At 38.1% G+C, this 23,059-nt stretch overlaps 1 protein-coding gene across 7 annotated transcripts in view; it reads left to right on the plus strand.

The window, feature by feature from the left end:
* sema6e (sema domain, transmembrane domain (TM), and cytoplasmic domain, (semaphorin) 6E) overlaps positions 1-23,059 on the plus strand; it is a 133,504-nt gene that overhangs the window by 94,134 nt on the left and 16,311 nt on the right. For 6 of the 7 annotated variants that reach the window (XM_056263944.1, XM_056263950.1, XM_056263951.1 and 3 more), the window contains 11 exons: positions 2,552-2,642; positions 2,915-3,037; positions 3,111-3,199; positions 4,283-4,500; positions 4,671-4,802; positions 5,813-5,968; positions 6,185-6,358; positions 8,468-8,605; positions 11,450-11,527; positions 18,305-18,363; positions 19,271-19,321. In XM_056263944.1, coding sequence (XP_056119919.1) covers positions 2,552-2,642; positions 2,915-3,037; positions 3,111-3,199; positions 4,283-4,500; positions 4,671-4,802; positions 5,813-5,968; positions 6,185-6,358; positions 8,468-8,605; positions 11,450-11,527; positions 18,305-18,363; positions 19,271-19,321 — 1,309 coding nt within the window. The remainder of the gene's footprint in view (positions 1-2,551; positions 2,643-2,914; positions 3,038-3,110; positions 3,200-4,282; positions 4,501-4,670; positions 4,803-5,812; positions 5,969-6,184; positions 6,359-8,467; positions 8,606-11,449; positions 11,528-18,304; positions 18,364-19,270; positions 19,322-23,059) is intronic. The other variant, XM_056263948.1, reaches the window with a different exon arrangement.

Genomic DNA, 23,059 nt, shown 5'->3' on the forward strand with positions numbered 1-23,059 from the left:
CTGTTGTAAAATTGAATGACATCATCAGAGTTTGGCATACCATGTCCTTTGGTGAATTGAAGCCACTAGGGGTGAGGCCTGTTTGAGTTGCGTTAGTATTGTGTTAGAACTCGCGGTTATGGTAAGGGGTGTGACATTTACCAAACATGCTGGAAGCGGGTTTACCAAACCCAACACATTGGACCAGCCGACCAATCAGAGCACATTGCACTTTTCGTTTTTTTGAGCGTTACTGACAGACTGGGAAGAGAGGTGCTGCAACAATGTAAAATATGTGAAAAATTATGTGTTTTTTGAACATTCAAGCATGAAAACCTATTCTATTAGACCCCAAAAACAAAATCAAGACTTTGAAAAAGGTCATAATAGGTCCCCTTTAAATTGCCCCTATTATGGTTTTTCGAATATTTCCTTTAATGCAGTGTGTAATATAGCTGTTTGTGATTGTTAACGTTCTGCAAAGTTATAAAGTCGAGAGTGCACAATAAATAAAGTTATTGTCTCCCAAAGAAGACAGTTTATTTGGACCCACTTGCTCCTCAGAATCACAACCTGTAAGTATGACTAATTATTTATGTATACATTTTCTACCGGGTGTTCAAAATACGTAGTTTTGTGTTTTACATTGTGTAGGTCTCCGGCTAACCGGCCAACTCACGTTATTACTGTCTTACTGAAATACTTCTGCTAAGCAGCTGTGGGACACTATTATCTAAAACTGTGTCTATTAATGCAGATTATCTGTCGTTCTTACTACTTTGAGTACAAATAAAGGATGGAGCAAGATTTGTTTTACAAACGTTTGTCACATCAGTCATTCACGTTAGTGCTCGTCTAATGTATGCGCTGTTATTGTTACAGTTCCCACATATGCACCGCAATAAATTGGAAATATACACATCGGTTTGTTGATGGACAATGCACTTGTTAAAGGACAAGTTCGGTATTTTACACTTAAAGCCCCGTTTTAAGATCGTTTCTGATGAAATAGAACGGTTAAGATTGAAATTTGGACACATGCTGCTGGCCCGAGAATCTTCGGTTTCTGTGGTTGCACCCCCCACCTAAAGCATCTTTTGCAGCGATTTTTGTGTGAGCATATCAGTGAACACCCCTGACCACTCGGTGAGTTTCACATCTTTGTAAACTAAAGTTTAATGCGTTTTAGGAAGGATTGTTCCAGTGCACCTATGCAACCATTGTGGAGGTGGGGGGGGGGTGCAACCACAGAAACCGAAAATTCTCGGGCCAGCAGCATGTGTCCAAATTTCAATCTTAACCGTTCTATTTCATCAGAAACGATCTTAAAACAGGGCTTTAAGTGTAAAATACCGAACTTGTCCTTTAATGCTGATGTTGAGGAATTACAGTTGCAACATCTCATAATGTACCTCAAAATGAGTAATGTATCACTGAGAAATCGATTTGATTCGATCCAAAATCTTTTGAGAAAGATTAGTGATGCATTGCTGAATCGTTTACAATTTAGTGCATGTTTTAAGTCGTCCTTGCGAATGGAGGTTCGAGTTGAATTACTAGTTCTTCCAATGTTCCAAAACAAACAGACACGCTTTCCCTGGACAGAAGTGTACAGATGGTCAACCTTTGACAGAACCAATCCCATGCTACTTCTGCTTTAATTCCCCTCTATTCTTCTCTATCCCTATGAGCTACATGGCAGTGTAAGTTGTGGTGAGCTTCAGCAGGTTCAGTAGGTGTTAATCCGATGGGGATGACACACAATGTGACCCTGAATACCAGAATGCCCACAGGACCCTTTCAGCCACATTGCTAAATGTGTTTGTGCATGTGTGTAATCCAGCCGTCTTTGTGAGGACATCTCTAGCCCTGCAGGTTGAATATCTTTGTGGATTTGTACACATGTACTGTATGTGTGCATCACCCAACACAGGCAGTTAGCACACTGTTTTTTTTTCTTCTGTGAACACCACAGGTCGGAAGCTTCTGCTCTGCCTCTGACTAACAAGAGAAGCTGGCACACTGTTCACACCTACAGTTCCCAAAGAGGAACAAAACAAAACAACCATGGAACACGCACCACCCACTGGTCCACAAACATTTATACAACACCAAATTCAAGCTCCCAAAAGTCTTTGACAGCAAAAACAGCTTTCAAAACATGCACTAAATTGTAAACGATTCACCAATGCAGCACTAATCTTTCTCGATTCGAATGATCAGAATTTACAATATTAAACAACAATATTAAAGGGGTAGGATAATTTACTTCCTCTCGTGTCATGCCAAACCTGTATGAGTTTCTCTCTGCATAACAAAAAATATGTTTTAAAAAAGTTAGTTTTTGCCCATACATTGAAAGCCAATATGGTCCAAAACAACAATGATTTGAATGGATGTTTTTCAAACTATTTTTGTGCTGTGTTTGAAGTGTTCTTCATCTGCTCAGTGTGTGTAAGAGGTCTTTTCTCTCTCTCTCTCTCTCTCTCTCTCTCTCTCTCTCTCTCTCTCTCTCTCTCTCTCTCTCTCTCTCTCTCTCTCTCTCTCTCTCTCTCTCTCTCTCTCTGGTCAGATGTCATCTCTGGAGCAGGACGGAGAGGAGGTGGTCGGTCAAGCCCGTTGCCCTTTCGAATCACGCCAGTCTAACGTCGGCCTGTTTGCCGGTGAGCTGGCAGAGCACCATCCGTCTGGGGAGGAAGACACGAAATCTCCTATAATCTCACTAGTGTTCCACTGACATTTTACAAAGTGCAGGAAGTCTCAGTGAGACAGCAGTGATCACAGACGCATAGAGATTTAAAAGGGACATGGGGGAGATGAGACGCGTCTCATTTTCTCTTTGTGCCATATACACACTGAACTGAACTGAGCTCTGCTTTGTCGGGTTTTGTGTTGTTTTGATTTATCAATACTTATTTCTCACCTCACTTCCCAGGCGGTGACTTTTATTCAGCCACAATGACAGATTTTCTAGCAAGTGATTCAGTGATTTACCGAAGTTTAGGAGAAAGCAGTCCTGTTCTGCGTACCGTAAAATACGACTCAAAATGGCTAAGAGGTGGGTCACCTGTTATGTAGCTATTTTCTCTATAATTTCTGTTCTTTTTCTAATAGTGTCTTTTTTTATGTAGAGCCTCATTTCCTTCATGCCATTGAGTATGGAAACTACGTCTACTTCTTTCTCAGTGAGATCGCAGTAGAGTACACCACCCTTGGCAAGGTCAGACACTTCAAGTACACTGCAAAAATATTTTTTTTTCTAAATCACTTTGTTTGTATTGGTTTCCAAGAAAAAATGTAAACGTCCTTTAAACAATAAAAATACTTGAAGCAAAGTTGCATAAGATAGTAAGATTATTGTAGTATTATTATTATTATAGTATATGTCATTAATCAAGTTTATTCAATTCTTTTATTCATGTTTTAAGCAATTTATGTAGCTATATATATTAGAGATGCACCGATTCATAGGCCAGGGACCGGATCAAGCCTGATCTACCCGGACCGGTGACCCGCTAGTCAGTCTCAGGTCTTTCCGATTCCGAGCCGGTCTGTTTTGTTGCGAGCGGTACAGGCAATAACATCAGCTGTGTTTTCTTGCTCTCATCTCTCTGATGGGAAGTGACCGATCAAATACACACAAAGTTATGTCAAAATGCCTGTCTTGGCTGTGTTAAACAGTCAGTTTTGGAACGTTAAATAGTTTAGAAAGATAACGCCTGTTGTGTAACAATATATTCGATCCGTCCATAAACTCTTAAAGTGACAGCAGCCTAATATTCCTGCTGCTGTCTATCATGTTAATAAAAGAAGAAAAGACAGAGAAAATCACTCTCTGTTCTTGACTGAATACGTTTTATAACTTTAATCGTAAGCATTAATCTGCCTTTAATTTTTACAATGAAGACTTATTTTACATTTGATTACTTTAATTTCTGTAGTATTTCTTACCTGAATATACTGTATACCCACCTGAAAAACTTAAAGCCGTGTTTATTTCATTGCTCACTTTTTTCTGTTGCATTTATTTGTGCTGTTGTTATTTTATTTTTGACTTTTTACTTGTGTAAAACTTTGCATTGAAGAAAAGTAGATTTTTGTTTGTATATGCCGTCAATTATAGTTCTTAGAAAGAAAATCGTAATCGGCAAAAATCTGTAGCGGCAGGTCACGCAAATAAATCTGAATCGGCCAAGAAAATTGCAATCGGTGCATCTTTTTTCTTTTCTTTTTTTCTAGTGAAGAGGTTTGAAAGAGGTCACACACATCCTTACATTATTTATGTCTCATTTACTTAAACCAGGTGGTGTTCTCTCGAGTCGCTCGCGTGTGTAAGAATGATAACGGTGGTTCTCCGCGGGTTCTAGAGCGGTACTGGACTTCTTTCCTGAAAGCGCGATTGAACTGTTCAGTTCCAGGTGATTCGTTCTTCTACTTTGACGTTCTTCAGTCATTAACCAACGTCATGCAGATCAACCACAGGCCTGCGGTGCTAGGTGTCTTTACCACTCAAGCCAACAGGTACCACAGTCCCACCACAATACATTTTGTATTTCCATACACACTTCAACGACTCCCTAAATTTATTTAACTCCAATCCATTTGGTCTTTTTGTGAATGATTTATTTGTTGCATTAAGAGTTTGTTTAGATAAAATAAGTGGACCCCAAACAGAGTTTTTCTCTCCTCAGCATCACCGGTTCTGCTGTATGTGCATTCTACATGGATGACATAGAGAAAGTGTTTAATGGGAAGTTTAAGGAGCAGCGAAACAGCGAGTCAGCCTGGACGCCAGTTCCTGATGAAGTGGTGCCCAAACCCCGGTGAGTCACAAAGGGTTATCGCAATACTAACAATCCATTTGACACCAATATCAGTCAATTTCACCTTTCTCAAAACCATTTTTAACTCTGCAAAAAGTATGCTGTTGATCATTCTTTTTTCTTAAAATTTAAATACTAATATAAATATTGTAAATACCTTAATATCGATTATAAATATATTACATAAAAAAATGAAAGTATTCTTAAAGTGCTCCATTTGGTAAATACTGCTGTAAGTTCTCGATTAACTATTCATGTAAACATTCAATAATGAAAGAACATAGACTGCAATTATAATAATGAATGAATTAGCATTTATTTGAATTAATTATCGAGAGAGAGAGAGAGAGATATGAGAGATGCGTGTGTGAATTACCTGAATCTGATCGGCGTCTCTCTCTATTAACAATGAAGCTTTGAGTTGTAATTACTTTAAAAATCAACAATGTTACCCCTTTGTTGCTGATAATATATAATGTAGTGATTCAGTAGCAAATCTTTGATTTTTGAAGGATTCTGTGAAATTGAAGTCTGGAGTAATGATGCTGAAAATTCAGCTTTGCCATCACAGGAATAAATTACATTTTAAAAGATTTTAAAATTGAAAACAATTGTAATATTTTGCAGTATTGCTGTTTTAACTGCATTTTTGATCAAATAAAGGTGATATCCCTAAAGTAACATGAGGCACTGCACAAAAGAATATATTAACAAAACAAATTCAACCTAAAACACCACACACACACACACACACAAGTGCCAAAGACTTCCTTTTCATCTTGCTCTGCGTGATATGCCTGGACCTGTTCTCTGGAGCTCTGAGAGCAGCTTGTTCGGCCTGATGGACTCTAAAAACAGCTTTTATTTAACAGTGGCAGATGGTTGGAATGGCTCTTGTTAATTGTATGTCTGTGAGCTGTTTTTGTAGATAATTTCAATGAGCCTTCGTGAGGAAAGTCTGTGCAGGTAGAAGTCAATTGTTTTCTTTCTCTCTCTCTCCGTCTCTCTAGGCCGGGATCCTGTGCTGGTGATGGCCCTGCTGCTGGCTATAAGTCCTCCACAAATTTCCCTGATGAGACTCTTACATTCATTAAGTCTTATCCACTAATGGACGAGGCCGTACCGTCTGTCAACAACCGACCCTGCTTCACACGAACCACCAGCCGGTATGCACACACAAAAACGCATGCTCCAATAAAAATTAGACTCATTATTTTAATAATCTGCCTCCATCTCCAGTTGTTTTCTCAACATCTGCATGTCTTTCTCCAGAGAGAAGGAAACTGTTATTAGTGCTGGAGAATAAATAAGTATTTAGTGTTGTTAAAGACATGTTTGTGATTTTGTTTTATTGACTAATTAGCTTATGTTTCCTGATGTAGGTTCAAGCTGACCCAGATCGCGGTGGACACGGCAGCTGGCCCGTATAAGAACTACACCGTTTTGTTTCTGGGTTCAGAGAACGGACGAGTCCTGAAAATTCTCGCCAGCACACACCCAAACTCCACCTACAGCACGCAGGTTTTGGAGGACATAGATGTTTACAACCCCAACAAGTGAGTTATAATGCACACACACTTAAACACATACTCTTTTGTTACAAAATGATATTATTTTGTCTGCCCACACTGAAAGCAAAAATACTATTTGTTGTTTAATATGCAACTATGTAGAGTTTTGGACCAATAGGCTTCAAGTGCAACAATAAGGTTCCCATTCATTTTCTCCAAAGGGAAAATAGATTTCTAATGATGATTACTTATAAACCATTAAAGACAGACCTACTGTATGAGGTTGTTAATCAACTGAATGCTTTTGCTGAAGCCATCAAGCCATATGCATATTTTGTACCTGATTTTTCAGGAAAAAATTTTTTCAATGTTTGTAATGTAGGGATTCACCTTGTAACTGGTTGGTTTGGTTTATGGCTTATAACTGTTTAACAAGTTTTTTTTTTTTTTTTAAGTTGAATGGGAAATGAATGGGAATACTTATTGAACTAAGGATGCTGAGAAACTTGCTGCTGTACCATATGCCAGTCAGATCACTGCCCGCGAGGTTATGGCACTGATGCTGATCTGCATTTTGATAGTTTGCTTATTAGAATACACATGAAATGGACAAGCTTGAAAAAAAAAATTTAGTGAGTCAATAGTAAGTTTTTAGTGTGAATTGAGTTGAACATTTTAAAATCTTGTTGTCAGATTTTATTGATCATTTGAAATATTTTATTGAAACGGTTTCAGAGATTTCTTTATTCAAGTAGATAAGAGATGAACCAAGATGGCTGCCAAGTAGACTGACTTGCCTTAAAGGGATTTTTGGGATGCCCAGCAAAAGAAACCATGCAACAGATAAAATAAAATGCCACTTGTCTGAGCAAACATCTTCACCTAGAAGGTTCTTTACAAACACATCTTCATTGTTACGCTCTTCTCATGCACTTCACACTCATTGACAGGTCTCAGGCAAATATAAACGTGCACACACATAACCCCAAACTCAATGTCGACAGAGGCGTTTGATTAAGAGAGAATCTCTCCTCCAGTAAATGGGGTGGATGGTACGTGTGGAGCTGTAATTGTACTCCTGGGATCTCAACCATGTTTGTGTTCCTCTTGTGTATCTGACAACAAGCCTCAACTCCAGCTGAGACTCACAAGTTCCACAACAAAATGTGACCACATCTTCAGGCAGCATTACTCATTTTCCCCTTGAAAACCCCACCTCGCGTCAAAGTTAGCCTTTGGGAAAGACACTTGACATGATGCAAAGGATTTATTTAGATTATTACAGATACTAAGGAAGATTACAGTCACCCTTTATGGCATGACCTTATTCAATCAACTCTATGGGAGTGACTCATCTGTGTGATACACATATTGGATTTCTTTCTATGTTGTGTTTTTCTTTTTTCTTCTTTTTCCTTCCATTAGAGAGAAAGGTTTATCCTAACCTCCTTTAAAACCACTTTCATTCTCCTTTTGAACACAAAATAAGATATATTAAAGAATCACTGAGCTGTTCTTTTCCATAAAATGAAAGCATATTGTGACCAGGAGAACATTTCAAGCACAAAAAAAATGTATACGACTATCATTTTTCCAAAGTGGTCCATATGACCACTATAGTCATGTAAAGTAGTCCATATGACTACTCAATACAAAAACAAAACTAATAAAAGTGACAAAACCACAACAAAATTACTTTTAATATAATGTTTATATAGATTTTATTCATTTTTTTATTTCAGGTTTAGTTTAAGTCATTTTAGTACATCAAATTAAACTTAATGAAAATGGAAATGTTGGCTTGGCAACTAGCTGAAATAAATTAACATAAAACAACTTATTTTATTTCAATTAACATTTATTTAATTTCAAGTAATAACTTTTTTAATGGTTTTAGTTTTAGTTAAATATAACAACCCTGCCTCTTACATTCCTTGATGGATTCCTTAATGGACTCCTATGTATTGGATAATCCAGGTATTCCATGCATTCAGAAAATGTCCCTTTTTCATTCTTGTAGGAATAGTATGGTAGTATGCAATTCCAAACATAGCCTTTATTAGCATTTATGTTTTATGTACATATATAGTACTTTTGGATCCTCTTTAATAACTAAAATGACATTCCAACACAAACCACCATTTCTCTCCTCAGATGTAATGTGCGTGGTGAGGACCGTAGGATTCTGGGATTGGAGTTGGACAAGGACCATCATGCCCTGTTTGTGGCATTCTCAAGTTGCGTGATCCGTGTTCCTCTCAGTCGCTGTTCTGACTACAGCAACTGCAAAAAGTGAGTGATAATGCACAAGGAAACCAGACCCACAATCATTCGCATTAAAATGCATTACATGTGAAAACACTTTATACAATCTTGTACTACACCTTTAAGTAACTTGTACTGTTTTAAACAAGTACATTTATAAGGGTTATTATGGTAGAGTATTTTAAGACATTTATTGAAGATGGAGCCAACATTATTTACAAACTCTATTGACGATGCAGTGCAGTAGCTCAGTCCTCAGAGAAAAATCTAGACAGTCGTCTTCTAAACAATCTTCTAAAAAGTCCTGTGCCAGTTCTCTTTTGATCTATTATGGATGATAACGTTCTCCATAAGTGCAGTGAAAGCGGTGTGTGTTTCCAAAGACATGCATTCATAAATGCATTGAAATTTAAACACATGCATTTTAGAGGGCAAAGGGTTTTAGCTTGCATGTAGACGTGTTTCCTCCTTCGCATGCTGCAGTCCTCCAGCCAGCATCACCACATGCTTTGACTACTCTCACGTAAATTAGAGCCATCTGATTGGCTGCAGGCCAAGACACAGCAAACAATTCCTCTTTTTTTCACACAGCTGTAGTATAAGCAAGCTGATAGACTGTTTCCCCTTTTAAAAAGATCTCCAAATCCTATCAGGGAATTTCAGTCCCAATTTCTTTCCAAAAACAATCCTGATGTCTGATCCAGCCGTGTCTTAACTTTTTACCAATCTGTTAGCTCATGCCTGCTTAGCCTCAGGAGAAACACTCACACGGGATTCTCTGTGGACTTGTGAGAAAACATCTCTCTCTTTTTTTTTCTGTTTTTTCTTTCGCTGAATTGTTTTCACACACGCCGATTGCTGGTTGCAAAAACAGCTGTGCTTGTTTAAATTCAAAAAGGTTTAAAAACCTGGTCAAAGAGAATTGCAATAAAATCAGGTTGGTATCAACCAGGTTTCCCTGATATATCTTCCATTGGTTGGTCAAGCAAATAACTCCACCCCAAAATCACACCATTGGTTGAGACACTGTTAGGCCATTTCAGACTGGTCGCCATGTTTCTATAGCTATGTTTCCATCCAAAATTGTGAATTTAGCTTTGCATAAAATTGGATTATCACATCAAACATTTGCGAATAAAGCACCGTTTACATTCCATGTGTTCAAGAGAACAAAAATCGTCACTTCCTAGGAAACTGGCGCAAAATATCTTTAATAAAAAAAGGAAATTGCTGCAATCGGGAAGCCACTGTGGCTCTTTTATTCTACATCATAAATAACTTGTGCCTCAGAGCGCGCGGACGAAACGCAATAAACGCTGTCATGTTATCTTGGTTCGGACGCCTGATGTTTGTGAACACAATTATGTGAGAGTTCTGTGAGGTCAATCCACCAGATCATTTTGATGACAGACTTTGGCTCAGGCATTTGAAAATAACTAAGATTTGACATGCTGGACAATGAAACTGATCTACTGGTTAGTCCAGTTATCCAATCACATCCTCTGAGGCAAAGGCACAGTATTTCTGTTGCGCATCGAGTGATTTATTCAGTAAATGCGTTTCCATTGTCATTTAAGCACTTATGTCTTCTTATCGGATAAAGAATGTATCCAAATCAATTGAGCACATATGTTTTTTATGCCAATTTTTTTAATTCATGTGCATTTTGGAGTTTACATCCAGCATTTTTTTTGTAATGGATATCCCAAAAATCGCATAAATTTGTATACACAAATAGGTTTCTTATAGTTGTTTATGTACTTTGAAAGAAAATCGTAGTCCTTATTCTGACGTATTTCCTGTTGAAACTGAAAGTTTGGGTGGGACATATCAAAGGGCCTGTGAGTTTATTTTTTAAAAGCCAATAGGAATTAGTTAGCTAACTAATGCTACTTGCTAGTTGGTTGCAGGTGGTATCGGGGGGTGGGATATTGTCATTCTAGAAAACATTTGATTAGACAAAAATCTGTGTAGTGCAGGATAAGTCATCAATATTTTTTCTCAGTTCTACCTGAAGAGAAAGTCTGTGAATTTTCAACATGTATATCAATTAAATTATTTATTATCCACCTTTTTTTAAATGCGGAAGTAAGCTATTTCCTATGAATGTAAAATACATGATTTGCCGATGTAAATAAAGTATAACAAAGTGCACTAAACAGTAAAACTGTTGTCAACTTTTAGTAGGTCATGAGCATATGTCTTTAACCCTTATAGACAGACTAAAGCCACCAACTCTCTGGAATAAGAGAAAGTATTTTACCATTTTAACACATCTAACATTTAACAATAGTTCATTTGTTAAAGAACAGAGACCAACAGGCATAGCATGGAGAAATTAACAACCTGTGAAGAGGAAAGAAATAGCATAAAAGTGGAAGTGACCTCTCCCTTTCACTCTGACTCACATCTAGTCACCTCACACATGCTTTTTGTCCTTTTGTTCCCTGTCTTTCGCTCTCTTTCCATCTGTCTCTCTCACTGCTTATTGGTGCAACTCGCTAGCTTTGCCATGTATCTGAATCTCAGTTGGCCTCTGGCAAACACAACACACCTGTCAATCATGCAACACAAATACACAAACACACACACACACCTGACTCTACAGCAGTCAGTCACTTTTTTCCTCTCTCTCTCTCTCTCTCTCTCTTTTTTCTGAGTCTGACTGACTGTCTGACCAGCGAGAGGCATTAATGCTTTGTTATGGAGATGCCGTGTCTGGCTGTCCCTTCCAGCTTGTCACATACACTTGGAGAGAGAGAGAGAGGGGAAAGGGAAATTGGAGGGAGTCAGGAGACAGTGAGCGAGGAAAACACACAACCTTTCCAGGACATGTGGTACGAGTTAACTCTGTATGTGTGTGTGTTTTAGGAGCTGTCTGTCCTCGCGAGACCCCTACTGCATCTGGCTGAGTGCGGGGAACTGTGCCACAGTGGCGCCGGGATTCAAGTGAGTTAAAGCTACATCACGCGACCCTTCTATTAGTCTTGCCACAGTAAACACTTTTACGGTTCATTAGAATAAAAGAGCCTACACAGCTACTGAATTCTGTACACAAGCTGTCTGTGCAATCGACAAATCTGTGTCTATAGCGTGCATCATTGTTAAAGGTCTGTTAGGGCTTACGTTACTCTAAACATACTTAAAACATCTGGTAAAAATCAGATGGCCATAAAATGTTTTCAAAATTTATAACCAAGTGCGGTTGCAGATTTTTTTCTAGACAGTCTATACAATGACCAGGATGACTTAACCTTTAAAAGTAGTTTTACAGTAAATTGATTTAGCATTCTGGTTAACATTTACAACAAAGTATTGATTTGATTACATTATATAAGGCATTTAGGTGTCAAACAGTTAACAATACTTTTACAGCATTCATTAATCTCAGTTAATGTTTATTTTTAAGTGTTAACATATGCTAATACATTCTTAACATTTCAAGTTGTATAAATTAACATAATTATGTCAATGTTCACTAACATTCTAAAATTTGGAGTTAAGATTTTTTTTCTTTTTGCATTTAAAAAAAATGCATATAACTGCATTTAACCTTATTGTTAAATGTTACTCAATCATTTTAGTGATGTTTAGTGTGAATTACTTCTACCATCTTGTTAAAATTATAGTAAACTGGTAGTTTAGGAGCCAATAGCCTTGTGGGCAGCATCTTCGAGGTGTGGCACAGTTGTGCTTCGGGTAACCTGAGTTTGTGTCCCGGCTTGTGGTCCTTTCCCGATCCCGTCCCCCTCTCTCTCCTACTTTGCTTCCTGTCAATTATCTACACGGTCCACATCCTGTGCCAATAAAGGCAACAAAAAAAAGAAATTCTCATAGCCATTTTACAGTAAATCTCTGTTTGCAATGGCATCACGTACTCTTATTTATGTCTTTTGTCTGTTGTTATTTTAATCTGGTGCTTCAGACCAGATATATGAGCAGATATCTCAGATAAACTATATGAAAAAGAAAAACACACCTGTTTATGAGACATAAAAACGGTTATAATAGCACATTAACATTTACAAATATTTGTGTAAGTAATGTCCACAAGTAAATACCACAAGCCCATGCAACTTAGATGCCAGATATTTTTTTAAATACTGTTTTATTGAGGAGCGTTAGCTTTTTATAGTTTACGACAGTAGAGAATAGACAAGAAACTGGACAGACAGAGAGGCAATAGGACATCATACGTCCTATTTTAACCTGCATCTTTGTGTATTCACTGCTCTTTAATGTCATAAGCATATGATGTACTTACCACTGTGCAACAGCCCTGATGAATTCAGGCATCTCTCTATGAATATATTACAGACATTAACAACGTTAACATTTTACATTGTTATGCCTTTGCCAGGCACTTTAATTAAAAGTGACTTACATTTCATTCGAGGTATAATTTTTTTTTAGCAGAATCAAACCAATGATTCTGGTTTGCTAGCACCATGCTCTACCATTTGAGCCGCTGAGATACTAATTCATGTATGTTATTTAGCAGTTGCAAAGATCTCTAGCTGAAAGGTCATGTTGACATACTCACCATTTTATGAAATATTAGCTCTCAGGGATGTATCTACAGTAATACTGCCTCTCCAATTGTCAAGCAGAAGTTCATTCGTTGTGTGTGTTATAATGAGTGTAGATCAAAGTCATTTTAATTAAGTGTTTAATTATATTTTCTGACCATAAACTTGATTATTGGCTCTTATTGTGTCCTAATGTGAGTATTGATCTCTATAAACAGAGATGGGGAATCATTTCATCTTGAACTCATGAACATTGTTACGTACACAGCAGATTTCCAGACCGCAGCCAGCAAAATGGACAGAACTTGTGAGAGTACTTATCAGTGTCCCAAAAGAGCTTTGGTTTACTCCAGCATTCAATTATATGCTTCCAGAGCCAAACTTATGTCAGAGTCATACATCTTCTGCTGTCAGATGCCATACAGTCTTCTATAATCATAGAGCGCATTAGAATTATAAAGAGCTCTAGAATCTTGGCTAGAATCTAGAATTTTGGGTTTTGTTGTAGAAACCAAAAGCAGCAGCACTGAAAATATAAAACTAATGTAGATGGAATAACAGCGTTTTAACGTGTGTCAGTAATATCTTAAAAATACAATAAATCACATCAATTACAAACCAAATGGTAGAATTGAATTACACAATATAGAAATAAAATACACTACCACTACCATTTATAAGTTTGTTTGGCAGTATTTGTGTTTCTTGAAAGAAATTAATACTTTAATTCAGCGAGAATAAGTGACAGTAAAAGAACATTTATAATGTTACAAAAGATTTCCATTTCAAATAAATGTTCTTTTAAACTGTCTATTGATCAAAAATCCTGAATATATATAACACATTAAGCGGCAAAACTGTTATCAACATTGATAATAAGAAGAAATGTTTCTTAATCACCAAATCAGCATATTAGAATGATTTCTGAAGGGTCATGTGACACTGAAGACTGGAGTAATGATGCTGAACATTCACAGGAATAAATTACGTTTTAAAATATATTAAAATAGAAAACAGTTATTTTAAATTGTAATAGTTTTTCACAATATAACGGTTTTCACTGTATTTTTGTGCCAAAAATGTATCACACCTTGGTGAGCATAAGAGACTTATCAAAAACATACAAAAAATCTTACTGACCCCAACCTTTTCATTGATAGTGTAAATGGGCTATTGTTCATCACTGTTTAGTTGGTAAAGAGCTATTTTTGGCACAAGGAGTCTTGTTTTCACATCCCAAATAATTGATTTGTAGTGAGGATGCATTTAGTTTTTTTGTTTTTTTTTCTGATTTCACCATGTTATTTAACTTGAGCTGCCACATGAAAGTGCAATATATGGCTGAAATCAACAGGTCTAAACTGATCGGCTGTAGTCATTTTCAGGAGTCAGTGTGCACACATCACATTAAAATAAACTAGTCATGTTAGTCACATGGTCTCTCTCCATTGGGCTTTTGCCCTGAATAAGCTGCAAAAAAACCCGTAATGCTGAGTTTAAGTCAAGCAACGTGAGACTTGAGAGAAGTAGAACAAGACAAGAGAAAATGTAGCTCCAGAGCGAACTATGCATTTAAATGCTAATCAATGTAATCTAATGAAATTCTGCTAGACTGAGAGGATGAAATGTAAGAAAAGAGGGCAATAGATGTACGATGGTAATACTTTGGCTTTCTCGTTTTTAAAATAGCTCTGCGGCTGGTTTTTTTTGGGGTGTACTGCGGGTAGAAGAATATGAAGAAAAATATGACTTTATTATCTTGTGGGATATTTTCTCTTTGTGTTCTCCTTTTCCCTATTCGCTCTCTCCCAGGGGCAATTTAATCTCCATATGATGAGAGAGCGTGTTTGTGCTAATGTGTGTGTGTGCAAGTGTGTTGGCCAATTCAGGTATAATGAAAAGCATGCATCTCTGAGGCATATTGATGTTCAGATATTATGCACCTGCAAGATCCCAATTTACCACTTTATGCAGGAGATTTTTTTTATCTTGTCCTTCTATTTATCCTTCAATATGAGATGAAGTCATCCCCGCTCCCTTTCCTTCCCTCTCGTTCTGTCACTCTCTCCCCTCTCAGGTTAATGGAAATAAGGACTTTAAATCATGTCAGGTAGAGAGGGCTGATTCACAGATAGATTGAATATGCAGGGCAGGGCGAGGCAGGAGAACGGCAGGGGCTGAAATGGGGTGCCAGCATTAGATGATAAGTTGTTTGTATGCGAGTGTGTTTTTTCTCCGAAGCATTTTTAAGGGGTCATGACATTGCTTTTTTATGTTCTTTGGGGTTCACTTATAATGTTAAAAAAAGATTTTTGCACAAAAAGGCAAATATATATGCAGAAAAATGATCATTTTTCACTGCCTGAAATTATAAGGTTTTTTTAAGGGACTGCTCCTTTAAGGCCACTGTTATGATTGGATAACATCATTTCATAGAAAACCGTATCAATGCCCACTTTCAATGCATTGCTATTTTGAGGCAACTGAAATAGACTGTGCCATTGACCAACAAGAACCTGGTCTGAAGTCAATGACGAAGTATTTTTTTTTTGTTATTTAAAGGGTGCATTAGTAATATGAGCCTATAGGCGGGTGCACAATGCGCGTACACTCTGATTATTACACATACAGGGACGCACAGCAGTACACAAACTACCACAAATATTAAATATTACAATGTAAAAGATTATTATTGTGTGCTGTGCATAAAGATATGGTGGAATCCGGCTTGTCCCGTAGATGGTCTGCTTCCGCACTTTAACCTTGCGCACGAGCAGATCCGTTTCCACTCTGGAGACACACCCAGTCTTTCCGCTTGCAAATTCCGCCATGTAAATAGCGACAACTGGCTTTTAAAGAGAATGGGAGATGAGACTCTGATTGGTTTATTGCACGTTGCCCCCAAAACACCTTTTTCTCCTTCGTCCTTTTGGTGTGTTCAAGCACAGCTTTTTGGCCGAGACGCAGCCGACGAGAGGCGACAACACAGTCAGTTCTTTAACGTCGGCTTGGTGTATCCCGGGCTTTAAGCAATGCAACTTTCAGGATGTTCTTAATGGTCCAAAACCCTCAGAAACGTCCTGTTGCATTCTACATGTTGTCACTTCTTGAGTCTCTCCATCATTGTCCGACTTCGGTTTGAACATAAAAGGAAGAACAGTTTCTGACATTTTAGCGTGTGTCTGCAGGCTGCTAACACACACAAGCTCTTGAAGCTCCGCCCTCTGTGCTGGGAGCAGCAGCTCATTTTCATTTAAAGGGACACACACAAAACGGCGCGTTTTTGCTCACCCTCAAAAAGGGACAATTTTAACATGCTATAAAAACTTATCTGTGGGGTATTTTGAGCTAAAACTTCACATACACACTCTGGGGACATCGGAGAATTATTTTACATCTTGTAAAAAAGGGGCATTATACCACACCCCATTAAACAGACATCATTGTACCCTGTGCTCCAAGGTTAGGTAGATTCCACTCAGATAGATCAAATATACTCAAATTAAATCAAGTGAGACAAAATATTATTAGAAAGTTATTTGCATGAGCTGTCTGTGTTAAACATTTTGATGACAATGACCCCCAAATATGATGATTAAATTCAGTGGTCAAATATATACAACTTAATTTGCACTTATTTAATAATTTTACAGTACTAAAGTAAAAATAAGATATTTTTCTGCAGACCCCCAATACTCCCTTGGACCTGTCTTGTTTTCACAATAGCGCAAAATTAATTGCACCAGGCAAATAGCACTTTTCGTGAACCTGTAGTAAATCTAATTTAAATTCAAATCAAGCCATCTTTGCCCTGAAATTAATGATTATAATTATGCACTAATAATTAGGTCAGTGCATTAGCACCTGAACTTGATTCCATGGTGCATAATGAATAAGATGCACATTCTTGCGCTGAAATGCCACAAGCAAAAGTGCTCTTGAAAACAAGTGATGTTTGAGAATCCTGATTTTGGACTTTTGGATACAGAATCGCATACTTCATTAGACCACGGCCCCACCGATCTGATCACATCTCCATGGTAACACTGAGAGGAGGCAAAAAGCGTCAGAACATTTTATGCGTCTGTGTGTGAGATGTCATTCAGGTGCTCGCCTCGGCAATGACACGCTCGGCTCTGTGATGCTAGGAGCAGTGGAACATTGCAGTCGCTCGGAGCAACGTGTCACCCTGGTTACGCTGTTAGGCTGTATGAGTCAGCAACGTCCCTCTCTGTAAACATTTTCTATTCAAATTTGACTTTAATATGCTGTTTTACCCAAAAACTCATTTCCTTCACACAAAGGTTCTTACAGTACATATAAAATAGTCAAAGCTGAAGGCGCTCTTATTTTTTTGCCACTCGTGTGCTTGAATAAATAAAACTTCCCGTAGCTTGTTCTGTTAATTTGACATGTAAACACATTAATTACATATGTGCAGTTTAAATTCATTCAGCATTTGTTAATAACATTGGGGCTTGATATTTGCGTAATGATTTGAAATGACGTGTGAAAATGTTCTAAATATATTGTTCTTTTTTTTACCAGCATTGAAGCCTTATTTTTCTTATTCAAATATATTTTGCCATTACAAACAATAGGATTATTGCACTATTATTACTTCGATATTTGTGGAAAACTTCACTTCATTGTTATTTTTGCAGCATCATGTTGAAGATGAGTCATTCAAAAAACATGGTGATATTGTGAAGATGCCCCTCTGCAATTTTATTTTAATGGCTTAATGTCAGAAATATTTCATGTAAATGGGGTTCTGTAGGGGTCAAAACTTATGATAAAACTTATGAATTGTGCATGTCACTTTATCTGCAACTTTCAGGCACACAGTGCGATTTAAACTGAGTAATATGTTGCTGTTCCTATAAAATGTATTCTCATTTGGCGCTTAATTTAGAATTCTTGTTTACATACTACTTACTAATACATTTTCATTTGTTTCTTGTCTTATGAAAACATGGCTGTCAGTCATGGAATAGAGGAAGTGTACATGGCAGACACTCGATCCTCAATCATATTGTAACATGTTATTTCCCTTTACAGTTGCTCGGAGAGGCAACAACAGACTGCTGACAGCACAACTAATTAGAAGGATCATTCAGGGAAAGGCTCACAAAAGAATGATTGTCACTCCCTTGTCCTCTTTCTCACTCTTCTTCTCTCTCTGTCTCTGTCACAGGTCTGGATTTGAACAGTATGTGGAGAGTGGATATCCTCAGTACCCAGACAGCTGTCATGGTGAGTTTCAGACAGTCCGAGTTGACTTGCTCCCAGAGACCATAACTCATTCACACTATTATTACATCCCTACACATTCCTGCTACAACTCCACTATTGTTCTGAATACTCACAGAACTCTAGAACCCTTCCGAGAGAATCGTATGGAATATGTCAAGAACATGTCTAGGTCATGTTTCACATTTCAAAAAGGAAAGAGACTATAAGAAGTCGCATCTTGCAACCTCTTTGAACTGTGCAGGATTTTTTAAATTTTTTAATTATTTTAAATTATTTATATGACAACTAAGCACCTTTCCCCATTCTCAAAAATGATATATTATTTAAATGCTGAAATATAGTATAATTTACTTGATTTTAATTAATAATATAAAATAATCTAAAGACGTTTATAATGTTACAAAATGTTTATATTTCAAACAAATTATTTTCTCATAAGCTATATCTTTTTCTAAAACGATTCATCAAAGAATAAATAAATAAAAAATAAAAAACCTTACAGACACCAAACATTTGAATAATATAATATAATTATGTACAAACAGGGTTGTTGTTGTTGTGTTCGCATTACAATAATGAGAACTTGGGGATGAAATGTATATATTAGATTCATGTATCGTGTAACTTCTTGTGCTGTGATTACAAAAAACATACATGCTTGTGCTGTAATTGCAAAAACCTTAACTGTAGTAAGAGTACTGTAGTGTCTGGCATTAAATGGCTTATTGTATTTATGCATCAAAATGGAGATGGATGCAATATGGTACTATAAGACAACATTGTGCAATAAATAATTTGATTTATTAATAGAATAGTAAAAATCACAAAAAACTATTCTTCTGCCAATTATTATAATTCATTAGGCTGACTGTGGGCCAATCTTATTCTTCTTTTATCCTTTCTGTAGATGTCTTGGCCACAACTCGCAAGCAGAACCCTGCGGTGGACTCTGCGTACGGTCAGTTCCCTAATCTCAATTCAGACATTCAAATTGCTTTAGTAAATGATAACCCATTGGCCAGCCATACTCACAGTCATATTCATATCCATTGACCATTTTAAATCAGAAATTTTTATGGCCAGCCATTATATTCAGTAAAGTTGGGCCTTGCATTCAACAATAGGCTCACAGATTGCTATTATTTTTTCTACATTGTGTCACTGGTGTCTTGGTGTGAATATTACATCATGTCTTTTATCCGACAGTTTGCCTTTCACGCACACATGCATAAATCTTCAATCTGTCCCGTTCTGACCTCTGAGTAGCTCTTACAACAGCTCCCAGAGAGGCGTTAGTTTCCCAGATCAATAGAGTCCGTTAGACAAATGACCCGCAGTGAGGCTGCAGATCTGGACGGCAGACAGAAATGTCCTGCAGCGCTGTGGGCCATATCACAGAGCTCTGAGCAAGAGCTTTGGAGGAACCACTGAAAATCACAATCTGACAAATTAATTTTCTCACTGAGTGGATGTGTGACGGACGGGATGTCTGTGTGTGTGAGAGAGACAGAGAAACAGAGGGTGTGTATGTTGTGATAGACAGTATGTGTATGAAAGATTTGAGAGAGAGAGAGAGAGAGAGAGAGAGAGAGAGAGAGAGAGAGAGAGAGAGAGAGAGAGAGAGAGAGAGAGAGAGAGAGAGAGAGAGAGAGAGAGAAAGAGCAATGTGTGCTTTGAAAGGAGAGAGGGAAAGTGTGTGTGTGTGTGTGTGTGTGTGCATACTAGCACGCTTGTGTGTAGTGTTGAAGAGAGAAATAGAAATGTGCGGTATTATATTTCAGCCAGTCATGAGCTAATACTAGCTGACAGCTGGCCTGTGTGTGTGTGAAAGTGTGTTAACATCCCTGGGTGGTGTTGTCTGATTTTGCTTCTAAAGCGTGCCAGAGGATGCAGTGTGATCCGGGTCAGAGCATTCAGCTATTGTACCACATACAATACGCTCTGCGCCTCTCACACACACATATCACAGCTCCCCATCCTCTGTGGATCATGGAGAAATATCCAGTATATTTCTCAAAATCCTTGTATTACCATCTGGATTAGTCACATGAGGTTAGTAGCACAGATGAGTTTCAGTAAATAACATTTCCAAGTCACCTGATTTGTTCTGTTCTAATCTCCAGCTTATGAATAAGAGCTGATTATAGTAGTAATATATTTCTAAGATGCCTACAGTCTATCCATCAGCCAATGGACTACTTGCACAACTACTTCCGCGGTCTACTTGTTATTACAACTCGGGAGTTTCCGGTAACAGCGTTCTAAACATGAGAACCCATGGCTGTAAATTGATTCAAACAATGAATCCTGTTCACATCGCTAACATGAATTCTCTTGAACCTGCTGAAATGTTACAGTTTAGATGAGCACTGATGCCCTATGGTGAAATAATCACGTATGTTTAACAGCCGCCGCTTTATCAGGTCACCTTGGGTTGGATTAAAACTCCATGTTCCGTTGAGTTTGGAAAATTTCTTTACACAGTAGTCATCAGAATGTCTCTTCTCCTGTCTCTGAAAAATGTCCTTAAATATTCTTGCGAACAATCATTTTAGGTGGCGTTTAGTCAACTAGGTGACTACAGCACATTGAAAATATATATTTAAGCGGAAATAAAGTTGTTGTACTATTTCAAAACAGAAGTGTGTCACGAAGCTCAGTGCAAGTAGTCCAGTAGAGAGAGGTGAATAACTCCCTGGTGACTATTTAAATGTTGTTTCTGTTGGTCAATAATAATAGTTATAAGTTTTATTTATATAGCACCCTCCATAGCTCAAGGATGCTTTACATTGTAGATACAATCAGAAAAAGATAACAGCAATAGGGTAGACAATAATAACAAACAAAACTACAAGCAGAGGAGGAGAATATTACAAAACAGTAGATTAGTGCAAGGATAATACAAAGACAGTAAAAGAGGGAATACATAGACAAAGTAGCACACAGCAACATCGATTCTAGAACACTACTTTAGAATGATAACATCCAGAAAACTAATGGGTTTTGAGTTTCAATTTCAATTCAGAAATATTATTAATGCAACATAGTGAGCGGGGGAGAATTCCAGTTTGGGTTTGACAGCACTAAATGATCTACCCCCCATAGAAGAGAGGCGATAGGGATCCTAGGGATACCTAGGGACCTTGATTCGATATTAGAAGAATATTGAATAAGGAAGTAAGGAAGGAAGGACTTAATTTTGATGGTCCCTTTTGAACATTCTGTTGACTATAAGTAATGTTGCACCTATGTGTCAACTAAATTGACACTTTAATTGAATTAATTGCCCCCGCCCCCCACCCCCCCCCCCCCCCCCCCCCCACAAACATTCTACTGACTATAAGTAACTTTGCAACTACATGCCAACTTATTCTAACCCTACCAGTCTACTAATACTCGACTGACATTCTAATGAGAGTTAGTAGACATGTAAGTGCAACATCAATTATAGTCAACTGAATGTGTTAAAGGGACCATCAAAAGAAAGTGAAACCAAATAGATTAAGGAAGATAGGATAAATGAATGAAGGAAGGGGAGATTAAGAGAAGAAATGAAGGGGAAATGGGGAAGGAAGGAGATTAGGAATAAGATGAGAAGGAAGGAAGTCCAAGAATGGAAGTATGAGAGATTAAGAAAAAGAAAAAGAATGGAAAGACATTTTAAAGGAATGGAGACATTAAGAGAAGGAAGAAAGGACAGAGAAAGTTTACAGAAGGGATAAATGAAGGACGTGAGATTAGATCAAAGAGAAATTAAGGAAGGTAGAAAGATCATGGGAAAGAGAAAGAGAGATTGGGTGGTTGGCATCATGGCATTGGGCTGTTATGTCATGGATGTGTGGGATGCTGGATGGCGTGTCCCTGTGCTCCTCTCTGTCTGTGGTGTGAAAGAGCACACAGTGGGGTGCACACATTCAATGAGCGTCCCCACTGCTTCATTCAGCCACCAGAGCTCCTCTTCCAGCCACTGGAAATGACATGGCAGTGCAGCTTCTCCCCTCACGCTGAGACAAAGCCTCAAATGGCACCTTGGCATGGTAATTAGAGCTCTACCTGCATTCAAGAGGAGTTATTACATCCTCAGAACTCTCGCCGTCTTCCCACTGTGTGATAAAGCCATCCCATTGTGAAAGGTGGACAAAAATTCCAACAATGCACCACTGTTTTCCGACAGCTCTTTTCTTCCGGCACCCTTTAAATAGAATGGAAACGGAATGATAATAAAAGCATCCCGTGTGCCAGCCCCGAGCTCCCCTGATGAGCGGCCACTGTGTGGCACAGATGGCAAGATGACAGGCTTTATTTAGAGGTGGGGAGGCGGAGGATGGGCTCCGCATTTGGCCCCGGTCAACCGGCTGCTGCTGATGAGTATTGTGTGCCGCAACATTAAGCATTAGTCCGGTGATGGAGCTTCTCAGCCTGAGCCTGAGCCCAATGACAGCGAGTCTTTCAGAAAGAGAACTCCGCAAGGTCGCCGGTACTTAAACGCACCAGGGAATGAGGAGAGCTAAATCTCCGAATCAGACTTTAGAGGATATCCACAAAGTATGTGGCCCGCAAGTGTGTTTAGGATCAGCGCATTGTGGGAGATGGATGGAGAAGAGGAAAGGGAGGGGAAACTGTTCAAAAAGAGGCTTCTGTGAGATTAGCTCAGTTTGGATCAAATGCCTCCAAGTTGCGAATCTGCCAGCTCTGG

This window comes from Rhinichthys klamathensis, unplaced genomic scaffold (assembly GCF_029890125.1).
Source record: "Rhinichthys klamathensis goyatoka isolate OS25496 unplaced genomic scaffold, OSU_Roscu_1.1 h1tg000211l_1, whole genome shotgun sequence".
NCBI lineage: Eukaryota > Metazoa > Chordata > Actinopteri > Cypriniformes > Leuciscidae > Rhinichthys > Rhinichthys klamathensis.